Genomic DNA, 15,395 nt, shown 5'->3' on the forward strand with positions numbered 1-15,395 from the left:
AATTCAGCAGCTGCTAAGACAGTTCGAAATTTTCTGGCAGCTAGATGCTTAAGTGGCATGACTTTCAACTCGCTCTTGACTGCAAGCCTAAAGGGCAAACAGAAGTGAGTGGCTTGTTCAAAAGAGTTCAAGTCTGCACTGAATAGCTGATTGCAGCTCTAATTACCACAGCTTTACATCATTAGGGATAGCAACTGAAAAGGAGCTCTAATTCCAACACTGTGAGACTTTGCTTTTTTTTGTTTGTTTGGCTCTTACCACTAAATGATCCATTTCCATCACTTCTGGTAAGGACAGGAAAGGAAAATTTCCTTTCCATAGGGGGAAAGGATCTTGGTAAACAAGTACAAAGACAATATTTTTTGCTTACAAAATTCAGACTGATAGGTGTTCGTGGTGGGGCAGAAAGGATGGATTGCTGAGGAGACATCCTCTGAGACCTGCAGCTGTTACGGATTTCACACAGCTCAAATAGTTAATGCTCACTGCCACTGCTCATTTATGCCCGAGCATTGTTTTGTGACACTCCAGATCTTAAAGAGCAATCTGATTTCAATTATACCGTTACAATGTGCTTGCAATTAGAAGTTGTTGTGATATATTGTTTGTAAAGTTTGCCCACTGTGTCTAAAGGATCTTGTAACTCTCTCCGCCCTGGCTGGGGGGAGCCAGAAGCTGAAGCAAGCAGCATACAGAAAAAGACACGTATACGTTACTATGCAATGTTACAGTGGCATCGACACAAGATAAATAGAGAAAGAAAAAAGATGTCCTGCATTTTTAGGCTACAGAAAGAGCCTTCAAGTTCAGGGCAGTTGACCCTAGCACACATTTGCAGCACAAGGAGGAGGAGTTAAGTCCTCTCCGTGGGAAGTGTCAGAGGTTAATTACCCTCATGTGCCAAGAGCATCACCAGAACAGCAAGGGAAGGTCCATCTAGCAAAGGAGACTTAATAGATTTATCGCATTACAGCTTTGTAATTTTGTTCCATTGCTGCAAATCTTTGCTGTAGTTATATGCATTACGAGGGCCTTCGAGTCAAGGACCAAACAAAACAAGATCTCTGTCCACTTCCAGCTACCTCATTGCTCCCCACAAACACCTTCCGTTCAATTGAACCATGAGCCAGGAATTTACTATGGACTTTGCTTTTATATGGAGGTAAGACTCAGGCACCCACTGATGGGCTTTTAGACAGGTAAATGTTGCAACGGTTCTTCCCATAACACACACTTAGTTTGCAAACTCCAGCGTTAAGGACCATATATTTTTCAGAAGAGGGATTTCTGTTCCCCAGTTTAATGTGAATTTGGCACTCGGGAAAGCTGTTAGAAATTCCACTGATTTGCACACGACCTGTGAGTGACATTTCACCTGGAGCAAAGTGGGAGCACATCTTCAAGGGGATTACGTAGATCAGGCTCAAGGTTTATACTATTTTCAACCTCCCGGTGAATAATCTTTATTCAGCTTTGAAAGGAAACTGTCTATTCAAACCTGCATGAAAACTGCTCAGCTCAGCTGAACACAAACTAACTATAATGTTTTTGGATGTCCTGAACTGAAATCTGCCCTAAAAAAAAAAGGGGGGGGGGTAAAAATCCTGTTTAATATGAGGTAATTCACAAAATACATCAATAAGACACACAAATACTCTCACTGAAACAAATTTTAGATTTTAGTGACTCCAAAAACCACAGCCGAGTAGTTTTGCAGAATAACTTGTTCTGAAACAGCCCCCCCACCTATGTCAGTACAGGCACAGCTCCCAGAATAAAAGTCCCTTGGGAAGCAGGGAAATTATTCTGACAAAATGTTGCTTTTATTATGAATGGAATCTGTGCAGAGTGGAGAGGTATTTGAGAATTGCTTATTTCAGTTGATTACTGTGCATAGACAAGACTTCAATGACAAATGGATTTCAAGTGGCAAATATTATTACCTTCTTTCTTGGCTTTTTTTGAGAAAAGTGCTTTATGTACTTGGTAGGTACAAGGTTAGAAGAACAATTTCAGCTACAAATATTCAAAAAAAGGTGTGCCTTTTGTGGTCTTATTAACAATAATTCTTTAAAATAACTGAAATGTGCAATCACATTGTGCCGTGCAGGGACAAAACCATATTCTTAATTCTGCGTTTTGTAACCAGTAGCGCTGGTTGACTCTCAGGTATGCAGCCCTTGAATGGTCCTGCCGGGTTATCAAGCATCTCCTCTGCTGTTACAGGCACCACGTCATACCCCCTTCACATGTGCTGAGCTTCCCCTTCAGACAGCAAAGGCTTTTCGTCTCCTCCAGTTCAAATTACTCGTGGCCCAACAACACACGGTTGTTCTTCAGCCAATTCTTTGGTTTAAGAATCTTCTATCTCTCCTACCTAATAGTTAGAGACAATAACATTATCCCCTCTGTCCCTTCATTTTGCTAAGCAAAAGCAGCTCTCACGTTGAGCCCTGTAGCATCTCTGCACCCTGCCTCTGCTTGGAGTTCATCCTTTCTGAACCCCTCAGGTGATGAAGTCTAAACCATGAGCTACGCTCGGTGAGTTTTATCCAGCATTACATTTAAGTGAAATAGGAAAACGGCAGCAATAATATAATTAGGCCCTAGAGAGGGGAGAAGGAAGGGGAAAATAAAAAATTAGAACATATCTATGTGAGTTTTTTATGGGGCCTCTGGAAGGCAAAATCTCAATGACCTGACATCGTCGCTCTCTTAATTAATTTATCCCCCGCCCCAATCTTGTACAAATCCTGCAAGCGGTTTTCAGATGACACATGAGCAGCCGAGCACACAGAGGGGGCATTTCAGCTTCATCCTTCCTGAAATCATCCTTCTGTTCCTCACTCCAAGGCAGGACTCGCCTGCTCCCATAAGCCAGTGCTTCTGCTGAATACACGTTACTGTAAACATCTCGTGGGCTGCTCTCAGCGCTGCGGGTTTGCATTTTAACAATTAAACCTCGTTGTCGGGAGTGCACCAGTAGCTTGGAGCAGGCAGAGCTTTTCCCATATATTACACATCTCTTTCTGATATTTTTCTGCCTGATTAGTAATCACTTCTGACAAATCCTTCTGAAAGCTCTGAACACCAGCCTTAGCGATGCAGGGATGCTTCGTGCAAAGCCTGACTGAATGCAAATGCTAGGCTAATGCAGGGATGTCTGACAGCATCTGAGCATTTTCTTCACTGGACACCAGAGGGAGAAGGAGGAAAGGACAACTGACAGCGAAGCTAGAGAACCGCTTCCAGAGCCCTGAAGGAGCTTATCAGACACCGACAAACACATTTCCATAATCAGAACAAAATAAATAGCGGCACCTTGTCTGGGGATGGTACTTCTGAAAAAAAGACTTGGCAGGGGTACCGTGAGGTAAAGGTACGGGAGGAAGGACCCAAGTGCAGCAGCCCTGAGTGCTGGGTGCACTGGAGCCAGCTCCCTCTCACAAGCTTTAAACAAACCTGACTGGTTTTGACTCTGGGGCTACTATTGCTGCCCATATTCTGCTCGGCTTCTGTGCCACAATCCGAGTGCCTTTTGGTCCCGCTTTCTTCTGGATGTGAAGAAAAACATGTTTCGATGATTAACTGTGAATCCAGGGCCACCACAGTTTCTGAGTCCCATGCCACGAGAGCGTGAAATTTGGAACTGCGAGTGCTCTATGCTCAGATGGAAATGTCAGGAGCTTGAAGGAGGGAGGGAAGGAGGGAGACAGCTCGAGGGATTGATATGGCATCTGTCTAGGAAGGTGATAGCAAATGCTCAACATGTGGTTAGTACCTCAATTAAATAAAAAAAAAGACGCACATTCAGGAAGATTACCAGGGAACTAATAACTATCTTATTAAAACTACGCTTTTATTTCCTCATCAAATCTTTTCATTATGCCTTCAAGGCATAAGGAGGATTATTAAATGTCAGCTACAATTCAAATAATTAATATACGGTGTTACCAGATATATATATGTGTGTGTGTGCTCTCCAGGAGGATTAATAATAGCTGCCATTTTTCTTCCAACTGTATTTTCTTCACAGTACATACATTAATAATGAGAGTGCAGTGCATTTTTTAAACCTTTCTGCTATTGACAGTCTTTAAGGAACTCACACTTTGAAAATCCGAGAATTCTTCATATATTCTGTACTCTATTTGCTGAGCACCAATGTGTCGGTTGTCCATAAAAACTGCTGCATGGGAGAGGGTGCACAGCGAGGCTGGGGCTTTGTCCCTCTCAGAGCAGAGAGAGGGAGAGTTGACTCCTCTGCTCTCAGCTTTGCCCTCAACAGGGGACCTGGACTTTCCCTGCGGACTCGACACTAACTCTTCCCGTAATTTTAATGCGCAGACTATAAGTGTGCCAGGTGAGGAGGTGGGGTGTGCTGCCTCAGATTACTTTACTCTTACTACGTGCAGCATCAACAATAAATAATTTTAACTACACGACAATTGCCAACTTGGGGCAGTTCCTACACCTCAGGACATCATCCATTTCTACAGAGAAGTTTAGGAGAACAGATCTTTCATGACACGTGGGGTTTCTCTACATTTCAAGAAGAAATATTTTAAAGCCGTTTTGAAGACTTACCTCCTCGTTGCACCAGCAACGTGACTTCGCTTCCCTTAGGACATTCAATCAGCATATCCACCACCTGGTTGTGAGTGAGGCTCTGCACATTCTTCTTGTTGACTTCGACTATAAGGTCACCCTCCTTCAGGCCGCGGCACCGTGGGCTGTCCACGATTTGTTTCACTCTTTGGCCACCCCCTCCGGGACTGTCTGCTATAGTAAACCCAAAGCCCATAGGCCCTTTCACTATATGCACGGTTATGAGTTCAGGTTGCGTTGCTATCGAAGACGCCAAAGAGACCGTGTCATTGGGGTAACCATGGGGTCCGTTGGAGGAGACCTCAGCCGGGCTGCTGGGTCTCGCTTCCTTTGTGCCATTTACTTTCCCTGTTTTACTACTGTGGCTCGCCGGGGAGTCGTAATTTTCCTGCCCATTCACAATGATTGGCTCTTTGTCCAAAATCGCCACAGACGTAACCAGGCTCGTGTTGGGATCATCGGGATCGAAGGGCAGGGGGTAGCCTCGGCACAGTTCGAGGTCCACGCTGGCACCAATGGGGATGGACTGGAAGATTTTCACAACTTGAGCATGAGTGTGCCCCAGCACACAGGTATCATTCACGCTGACTATGACGTCCCAAAGAGACCGTGTCATTGGGGTAACCATGGGGTCCGTTGGAGGAGACCTCAGCCGGGCTGCTGGGTCTCGCTTCCTTTGTGCCATTTACTTTCCCTGTTTTACTACTGTGGCTCGCCGGGGAGTCGTAATTTTCCTGCCCATTCACAATGATTGGCTCTTTGTCCAAAATCGCCACAGACGTAACCAGGCTCGTGTTGGGATCATCGGGATCGAAGGGCAGGGGGTAGCCTCGGCACAGTTCGAGGTCCACGCTGGCACCAATGGGGATGGACTGGAAGATTTTCACAACTTGAGCATGAGTGTGCCCCAGCACACAGGTATCATTCACGCTGACTATGACGTCCCCTGCAGAGGACACAGACAGATATACCAGACACATGTGATTTGTGCAGCCCAGGAAGGTGGGGACTAGAGCGTGCGCGCTGATCCACCACGTCCACCGGTAACGCTCACAGGTAAATAGTATCATTTAGGGACATTTGCAAGGAAAAGGAGCGGTGACACTTGGGCACTGTACACAATGATTCACTGCATAAAGCTTTTATGTACATAAACATTTTTGAAAGTGAAAATGGAATTGGCTAATAAAATTAATTCAAATGACGGTATATGGCCCATTCAACAGTTATTTTGAAGGCCAGCTCTCACTGTTACACACTGTGCTACCCTGACATATGATAGAAACAAAACTGAGAGCACGAGAGCTACAACAGAAGGCTCTCAAATACCAACTGCTCCAATATGGTGCCACATGTCATGTCTCAGACATACTTCAGTCTCAAATCAAGGTATCAATTAAGTTACGACTCATTTTTCAACACTGGGGCTGCAACACAGGGATGTTTACTGCTGTGATGCTCCACCTGCAAGTGAGGAGCCGTGACCTCAAGTGAATCCTGACAGCATTTCATCATGCTGGTCCTGATCCAAAGAGCCCACTCCTCAGCCTGTTCCCTGGGAGCAGCTTGGGACAGGAGGTGAGTGGCACGGCAGCGACACAAACACACAGCGATACAGCCCTACAGAAATACGGCAGCCACTGCCGCAGCGGGGGGCACTGACCTCTAGCCTGATGTGGGACCTCACCACTGCTGGCTCTTCTCCACAGGTCAGCATGGGGAGAGCAGGAGCTGGCAGAGCCTCAGCTGGATATTTTGACACCTGAGGTGAAATCCCAGCTCATGAAGTGCCTCACTATAAGATTTTTAACACACCCCTCGATGTATCTCACTTCCCTACTTGCTGATGGGAAAGCTGAATGCCTTTCCCCAAAAAGGGGTGAGGACTACAGTCCTTTACCCTTGCAGATAAAAACAGCTATAAAAACGTAAAGCAAATTGGTGGCGGTGATTTTCATATAAAGCATCAGTACCTGTTTCCATTTTGCCATCCAGCGCTGCGGGGCCGTCAAGCACCAAACTTTTGATTTGCAGAAATTCATCCGGCTCATCTCCTCCAACGACGGTGAAGCCAAACCCCCTGCTGCTTTTCCTTAGCTTGGTGTGGATGAACTTCCCTTTCAACTCAGAGGGGTTTCGTGTAAAAAAAGGTTTTCCTGTGTAGGAAGTTTGGAAAATTTATAAACAGGCAGGCAGAAGCGTTTGATCTTTCTCCCGCTGCCCCTCTCTGTTCTACCAAGTACATGGACAAACACTGCGGTGCGCTGGGATGGGACTGCACTTCACTCTCCAGCATCCTCTCACCTTATCACACTCCACCCATCTTCTTGGATCCAATCATGCAGTAAAAGGAGCGAGCAAAACCCCTAGTACCTGGCACTTTGTTAGCTGTGATTGTGCACACCAAAGCTCCAAGGCTACAAAGGGGAAAACATGCTGCTTTCAAGAATATATTAAAGCTGGCAGTGTTGGCTTAGATGTGTGTCTTATCTCTGTCCTGAGGTGGCTGTATCTGTCCCAGGAAGGATGGGACAGGGCAGCACAGGTGCCTCCAACAGAAGGAGTCTGCAGCAGGAGTTTCTGCACAAAGGAGTATCATTATGATTTTCACCACCTGACCTTCTCCCAACCCACTGAGCAAAAAAGCAGCTCCTGAGCTCCGGCAAGACACTGCTCTACCACCCTGTGACCTCCTCGTCTGGTGAAAACAGGGAGGACGCTAATGTTCTTCAGACACTGTTTGAAGGCTTTTCTCTTCCCCTTCTACTCCTTGCCTGTTGTGGATGAAACACTCCTGTTGTGAAGTACGGATCAAAGAGCGGCCTGGGACCGCAGCGGCTGTGCTGGAGGGCTGTTAATGCTCCCTGGGAGCACTGTTAAGAGGGGATGAGGTGCTCCAAAGACAAAAGTGCATCCTTGCAAAGCATGTTGCACCAGCTCAAAAAAGGAATCACGATTGCTGCACTTCACAGTGCCAACACTGAACACCTTTGCACTTTTAATTGTTTTTAATGCTTAGAGGGGAAAAGACTGTGCCACTAAGCCCTCTGGTGACAGCTCCAGGATCAGCAGTGTGTATTGCAGCCAGGAGAGCTGGCGTACTTTCAAAAATCCTCGGCAGCATCGCCGTGGGCCCCTGTTCAGAAAGGAGACCTTGAGGGAGAGTGAGGGGATTTGAGATTCATAAGCCTTTGACTGGGGGGGGAAAAAGAAAAGCATATGTGAAGATTATTCATGAGGGTGCAGCATGAGGACTTGCAGTCTTCTGCCTTTGAAGGGTAGCACAGGAACACGGTAATCCTGCTCATCGTGGGCAGATGCTCTGCTAGACGCCAAGCTGCAAAAAAGCCCTGGCTATCAAAGCGCAGCCCAACATCTCAGGTAATAAACACGGCTGAGAGGCAGCATGCAGGTGCTTCACCCCGTGCTGATTCCTGGTTCAAAAGACAAGCAGAACAAGTGCAGCTTGCTGGCGTTTGCCTTCAAATACAGGCTGAACTTGCTCTGTAGCACCAGGATAGCAGCACTCTGTTGGCTGTGTCCCACCGACAGCATTTGGGAGGGGATCACAATTTAAATGAGTGTATCTACAACACCTTATCTGCGAGAGGAGTGCCAGGGGCACAGGGAGAGGTCCTTGTGCCCATGTTCCTGCCAGCAGTGCCATCAGGGAGAGAGATGGAAACCCCTGGGCATATAGGGCAGGTGGACAGGGAAGCTGGAAATAGCTGCTGCAAATGCGGAGTGAGAGAAGGGGGATTAGCACTGAAAAAGGAAGAGGAAGGAATGAAAGAGGAAGATTCATCAGCAGGTACCAGGACAAGTCACCAAGTGGTGCTGAGACAGGCTAATGCTCTCCTGTAATGTTGGTGATGTTTTGGCAGCTGGGAGTCGGTGGAGAGCTGAAGCATCAGCCTGTGTGTGACAGGTCCTTTGCACTGCCATGCGTGGGCGCTTGGGCAGCCCTTGCTTCAGCCCGACACTGTAAGAGGCAGAGGTAACATTCTCAGATGTTTCCCTGAGGAAGACCAGCATTTTTGGGGCATTCTGGTGACATGCCTAACACCAGATGCCTGGTGGTCAGGGTACCATCCCCAGACCTCTTGCAACCTTCCTTGCTGCCAAGTCTGGATTACGCTGATGTACTCTAACACCCCTCAGGAATGTGCTGGGGGCTTAGAATACTGCTAAATTTCCCATGTCAGTTTTGGAAGGACTGATCTGCTGCCACCTGCAGCAGAGAGCACTCCCTGGCCCTTCTGGGCAGGAGAAGCTGCCTGGGACAGCACAGCTCTGCCAGGCTCACCTTCAGAGACCATGGCTAACCCACAGAGCACAGGAGTATTTCCCAGCTCCCCGGGCCAGCCTCCTCCTGCTGCTCCCAGCTCTGTCAGGATGACGTGCTCCCATCAGATTCCCGCTCTCTCACCTCCCCTAACCTCTGGTTCCTGCAGACCGGGGCAATGCCGTTCGCTTGCTATGCAATGTAGATGTATCTGAAGATAAAAGACTACTTACACCCACTTGTAACCAGAGAGCACCTGTACTGCAACAGGTACAGGAGAAACTCTGCACTTGCTGGCAACCTGATCTGGCAATGTTTCAGCTCAGGAACAACTCTGTCCTGTCTGGTTGGTTATTTATGACAAGCAGCTGGTCTGTGAGCAGTTGGCTGTACACAGACCAATGACACTAGTAAAAAAGTCTGTACTAGCCCGCAGTACTTGTACACACGTGCAACTTCAAAGTAGGTCCGCAGTATTTGGACCTATCATCATTCCCTCCTCATGCAGAGCTTCCCAGAGGAGCTTCAACTCAGACTTTTCAACAACATGATGTAAATTGTCCCTAACACGCGGCCAAGGCGCTTGTGCCTCTTCGCCCTCTGTAACTACAGAAAGTCAGATTCAGCGCGGAGGCCTGGTAGTTCTGCAAAGCTCTCCAAATGGCAGAGGATCTCCCTCTTCTAGTGTTCCTCCCAGCTCCTACCCTTTCTCCAAATTTTCATTTGGATTCAAAGAACACTAAAAGAGGAAAATCCACAAAGCTGCAAGCCAGACTCATTCGTGGCAGTAACAGAACCTGGCTGCTCAGATGTCACAACCGAGACAACCTATGCACATCACAGCTCCCAACCATGCTGATACATTCCCAGGGCTCTTAAACCACTTTAACTTGAAACTCTACCTGCCCACAAACACGGGCACGGGGTGACAATGGCTTTGGCTCTCAAACTAAGCCATGACATTCTAAACTCAGCAGAGTTTAGAAGGTGTAAAAGCCTAATCCTTGTATATCCATACAGCTCTGTAACAAACGGGTCTCCTCCTACTTGCAACCACTACTAAATTTATAAATTTAATAGGATTGCTGCTAAATCCTACCAATGTTGTAACTCATGTTTTCACCATGTCTTTTCAAAGACTTGGAATGCTACAAAGAGAATAGCCACAACCCTTTTTTGATGCAGGCACTCCCATTTACCTCTTACATTTGACAACAACTGTGGTCTCTAAACAACTAGCCCCAAAATCTATGAGAATTCAGTCAAGCAGGCACAAGCTCTGCTGTGTGACACTAGTCACGGAGATAATCCCTTTACCGGTGGCCGAGGGAATTTCATTCCCAGGAAAAAAACCCTTGTTGCACTTTCACGATTGGTTTAACAAGGTTGTTACCTTGCACTGGTGCTTCCCGAACTGCCTCTTGGTTGTTTGAAACATGGTTTGCAGCAGCGGGTGGTGGGAGAGATGGACACTCCTCTGTCCATTCTAGAGAGGGCAGAGATGGAAATGTTACTCGTTTCACAACAGCACTATGAGCTGCTGCAGGTATAGACTGGGAGTGTGGGGTTCAAACAGAGGAGATGTGAGAAGCACGGCAAGAGAGGAAACAGAGTCACAGAGAGAGGGAATAAAATGAATGGCATGTCCAAAAACCAGTTCTGGGGCACTCATTATATCCAGGCCAAGTGATCCATCTGCTGGGACACCCTACCTCACAGTCAGACTTGATCTGCATCTCAGCGATCTCAACATTTATATGAAATCTATTCCCCATGCACTCATGGCATCTAAGTAGAAGCGCTGATGTTGCAGAAAATTGGGCTGCAGAAGGAATGTTGAAGCCTAAATTATTTTCCTTTTGGATAATAACTGTTGTGAAATAACTTGGCATGAAAGCTGTGAAGGTACCAAAACAAACCCAAATGCCACAGGCCCCTCACTGCAGCTGGGCTACACTAAAAGGGGAAAAAAAAAAAAAAGAGGGGAAAAAAGGGAAAGAAATATGAGTGTTTTAAAATAATGAAATTACTTCGGATGTTAGAGCTCGACAACATCCAAAGGTCTTGGGTTAAGAAGCCTTTCATGCAGAGGGGTTTCTCTAGTGTCCACTCCTCATCCCCTTCGATAGCCTGAGTCCCAAAGAAGATTGGAACACCACCAGCTACAGTGAGTAACTTGCTGGAGCAGATGAAAGAGTAAAATGTGAGTTTTAATTTTTTCTGGAAAGCCCAGAAACTTTCCAGAAATAAAGGCCATAAAGGAAAAATCCTTGCCCTTGAAGAGGAGTGAAAGATACTATGTTTAAGTGGTGATCCGCTTTAGGTTTTCTCCTGTCTTAGTGAGGGGCATATGCAACCTTTTCTACGCACATCATTTTGCCTTCAAACACTAGGGCCACAAAGGGAAGGACAACACATTGGCATGGTGCTGCCAAGGCAGGGGATGGCAGAATCCCTCCTGAACACCTCAACCATCACACCCCTGCTGGTGCCAACCTTCTGGTGGCTGTTGCTGTTGTTCAAGCTGCTTCTTCCTCTTTGCTTCAAGAACTGGGTTTTCATACTGTGTTTTCCGGTTGATGTGGCTGGAGATGAAAGAGAGCAATAAATTAGGAAAGCCTGTAAGTGACAAGCAGGAATCACGGCCAGGCATGAAACTTCTCTGAGGACAGGAGCAGTGTATGTGGAGCAAGGCTCACCTAGTCATGTCAAAAACCTTATTTAGGAAAACAAGCAGATTCCAGTATTGATATGATGTCTTGAGTAGGAATGGCTAATTCCTTCAAATACACTGAAGTAGTGATATATCCATGAAAAATGAGATTAAAGCAGAAAAGGCGCTCTGCCTGATTGCATTTTAAAAGACAGGCTATATCATCCCTGCTTTAATCAGATTCCTAGAGCTGCAGCTATTCCTTGGCTCACTGCAGTTAAAAAAACCAACAAAAAGCCCCCCAGTAACTGGCAAGACTTGTCAGCTACCTTATCAATGCACACTATTTAACAGGGTGTCATAAAAAACTCAGTGGGGATGCAGAATAGGAGTTCAAAAGCTGGGCTCCAAATGGATCAAAATACATTCAGAATCGGGCACCAGCAAATACTCCCAGTGGAAAGCAGCAATTGGTGAAACTTCAGCTCTTCTCTTTGGAGAGCCACCAGGCAGCTTTTGACCTGTATGAGATGTTTAGAGGCAATATCTCTTACCCATCTCAAGAAAAAGAAAAAAAAAGAAAAGCAGCCCAGCCCCAAACATGACAGAGCAGCACACACTTTGCAGATGATTAACCATTTCATGAAACCAAACGATGAACACCAGCCAGAGACACCAGGGCGGTGGGGGCAGGTCTGGGGACGCTGCAGCTGGGATGAGCTGCTCATCGACTGTTCAAGGGCAATTTTTCAATAGTGATTTTGCTATGGCAGAGAAGCAGGTAGACCTTAGAAAGTTATATTAGCTTAAAGCCCAGCTTTGTAGCCAAAGCAAAATTTACCATTAAGAACTTATCGTCTTTTGTACCATGTGTCTTTATTTAAAAAAAAAATGAACAACCAATCACTTTTTCAAGTAATCATGATAGTTATGTCCAGAATTTTTCCTGCTCAAGATCAATATCAAATCACTGGAAAAATATTTAACTAATCAAATAAAACCAAGTTGATGAGTTCTGTAAAAGATTTCCCATCTCAAGATATCTTCAGAAAGTTAAGAGAAAAATGATAACTACTTTAGAATTACATAAACTTTTAAATGATACAGCTGTGTCTCAATAAAAAGCTATTATGCAATAATAGAGTGTCTGAATTGAAAGGGACGGAGACAAATGCTCAAATTATAACCATTTTGCTAGCTTTTACATAGTAAATAAAATAAACTTACAACTCATTTCTATTACTTTTCTATTTAAATTCATCACTGAGGAGTGTCACAAAACTAACGGGCATGTATACATAAATTGTCAAGAAAAAATGCTATAAAGACCTCTTGGCGTGGCATTTAATAGCAAAAAATATTCTTGATGTCTTTGGTAAATAAACGTTAAGCCTTAATTACACAGTTTGGTGACCTTGTTTCCCTAGGCGCAGATGGTAAGGTCAGAAATGAGCCAAAGCAGACAGAAACTGTATTCCATGTCTATTTTGAGGGCTATCACAAGCCATCCTACTAGACAGAAGTATAAACATAATTAAAAATTCATTTTATGGGGTCAGTGATGAAATACAACTCTGGTTTCCCAAGGGAATGATCTGACATCTCGATAAAGAAGAAACTGTTCTGATTCCAGAGAGAGTCCCATTAAACCTGTAATTCTATTCACAGCCACGCAGCCTGACGCAAGAACCTCTGCCGTGCCTGTTTGGTTACACAGGCTCATCCATTCCTCCTACAGAATGTTTTCTGAGCTGGTGGTCTGCTTTGCACACTTGTATTTTGATCATAGCACTATACAAAGGGGACTGAGCTCAGTTAACTGCACACTTGTTAATGATCTCTGGATAAAAGTATTTTGTGAAGTGCTGGGGCTCCTACATGCCCCAACCCCAGGGTGCTGCTGTCTCCCCTGAGCCCACACCCACCCCAGGGTGCTGCTGCCAGAGCCCACCAGAGGAGGGGGAATGGCAAGGCAGAGCTGCCCTCTCCCCTCCCAGCCCCTGTAGCATCCCCCAGCCTGTGAGCAGGGTCTCCTCGTCCTCAGTTACGAGATGCTGCCAACAAAGCACACAGAGCGCTGTGGAGGAAAGCCTTCCTCTACCCGACAGCCACACCAGAACCAGAGAGCAGCACTTACTCTACATAGTAGACACCATATACGGGATCCTCAATTTTCTCCCAACCAGCAGGCAACTCTGGAAATAGAAAAAGCATTACTGAAGCCTCCAGTGCAGTTTTTTCTGACAGGCAGCTGCTTCTGCTCAACTTTCAAAACTCGTCAGTAGCTCAGATATCCCTTTGACCACTTCGGAATGATCACAGCCTCCTTTTAAAGGGTGGCATAGCACAGCACCAACCCCAGAGCCTTCCTACCAGTGCTGGGAGAGCAAATCAGCGGGAAGATGCCCACGTCAGTCAATTTTAGATTTGCTTTTTGCATTAAATGATCAATAAATTTCCTTTCTGGAAGTGCCTCAAGGAACCTCTTGGTTTCAGCACCACAGGCAGAGTGTCCCTGGATGAGGGACTGCGGTGGAAGTCAACGTAGGCAACAGGACAGAGGCTTTTCAACGCCAGCCTTTGAAGACAGACGAGATTACAGCAAGCAGTTGTAGCACGTGCCACTTTCGTGTCCCGTACCAGGGCCAAGCCATTCATGCTCGCCACTGCTGAAAAAGGTTTTTCTTGACTCCGTTCTTAGGGATTTACACTGCATTGCTCTGCTGTGAGCCAAACATGAAAGCACATCTTGAAACAGGACAAAGGGAATTTACCATGAACACCCGGCACATGGAACCCACCAAGCAGGGCTGGTACACAGAGATGCATTTCACTGCACAGCACTCAATGTAAAAACACATATTGCCACAATCACATGTAACAGAGACTTCCTTTTTTAATTAGCATAATTAACCAAAAACAGTTCGGCAGATGAAATTAACATTTGGAAATGTATCCACTTTTGTTTCTGCTGATTTTCTAGGCTGCACATAGTACTTTAACTATAATTAGTAAATGTAATAAAATCACTTCAGCATCCAGCTGAGGGTTATTAAAGCTGTATGTATTACTTAAGGGCCTGATCCTTATCCCACTCATTTAAACACAATGTTCCCGTTGGCTGTGGTTACTGAAATAATTATCCTATTAACAATACAAAGTAGTGTGTTGGTGTAATTCTGTGACTCAAAGAAGGTTCCACCACGCTACGAACTGTGCAAGTGTGGTCCCACAGACTCTGAACATCCATTAAAAAAAGAGCCATTGTCAGATAACACAAGTTCAAATACCCCATGCAAAATAATTTCTAAATATTTATCAGTAAATTGACAAGACTAATAATAAATAATCTCTGTTTGTTTATTATCAAATGCAAAGATTTATTTTCATTACTGGCATCAATTGCTGAGCCAATACAATCAACAATGGCTCATTAATTAGAATAAATTTAACTCTCTGGTTCTGCATTTATAGACTTCAGCTACGTTGCCATAAGGATAGAAATATCTCCAGACTGGAGATGAACAGAATCTATACAAACACACATGGACTAATTACTCAAAGTTTATGTTTGTGTTCAGAATTTGCTGGAGATCAGACAAAATTGATTTTCATGGGGTTTGCTCCACATGTCCCTTATTTGCAGATAGAAGGTAGGTTTTCCACTCTCATCGTTATTTTATCCTTATTGGGTATAATAGCTTTGGATTCCTTGAGACATAAGCAATTAAATGCAAGCCAGTGCTAACTTTTGGACATGAAAATACTCCTCAAGTTTATCAGCAGATCCATCTGAAATGAATCCTTCAGAAACAGACATTCCTTTACACCGTGCAAATGTATGTGGGA

The 15,395-nt window shown here is 45.3% G+C and overlaps 1 protein-coding gene across 1 annotated transcript in view; it reads right to left on the reverse strand.

Annotated features, from left to right (window-relative positions):
* The window catches only part of MAGI1 (membrane associated guanylate kinase, WW and PDZ domain containing 1), a gene marked incomplete at both ends in the record, with an annotated part of 151,246 nt that overhangs the window by 27,885 nt on the left and 107,966 nt on the right, over positions 1-15,395 (reverse strand). Inside the window, 6 exons of the mRNA XM_010136289.1 lie at positions 4,588-4,909; positions 5,256-5,554; positions 6,582-6,764; positions 10,287-10,379; positions 11,390-11,478; positions 13,684-13,741. Of these exons, the coding sequence (XP_010134591.1) occupies positions 4,588-4,909; positions 5,256-5,554; positions 6,582-6,764; positions 10,287-10,379; positions 11,390-11,478; positions 13,684-13,741 (1,044 nt within the window). The remainder of the gene's footprint in view (positions 1-4,587; positions 4,910-5,255; positions 5,555-6,581; positions 6,765-10,286; positions 10,380-11,389; positions 11,479-13,683; positions 13,742-15,395) is intronic.

The sequence above is a fragment of the Buceros rhinoceros genome, unplaced genomic scaffold (assembly GCF_000710305.1).
Source record: "Buceros rhinoceros silvestris isolate BGI_N320 unplaced genomic scaffold, ASM71030v1 scaffold3195, whole genome shotgun sequence".
In the NCBI taxonomy this organism is placed as follows: Eukaryota; Metazoa; Chordata; class Aves; order Bucerotiformes; family Bucerotidae; genus Buceros; species Buceros rhinoceros.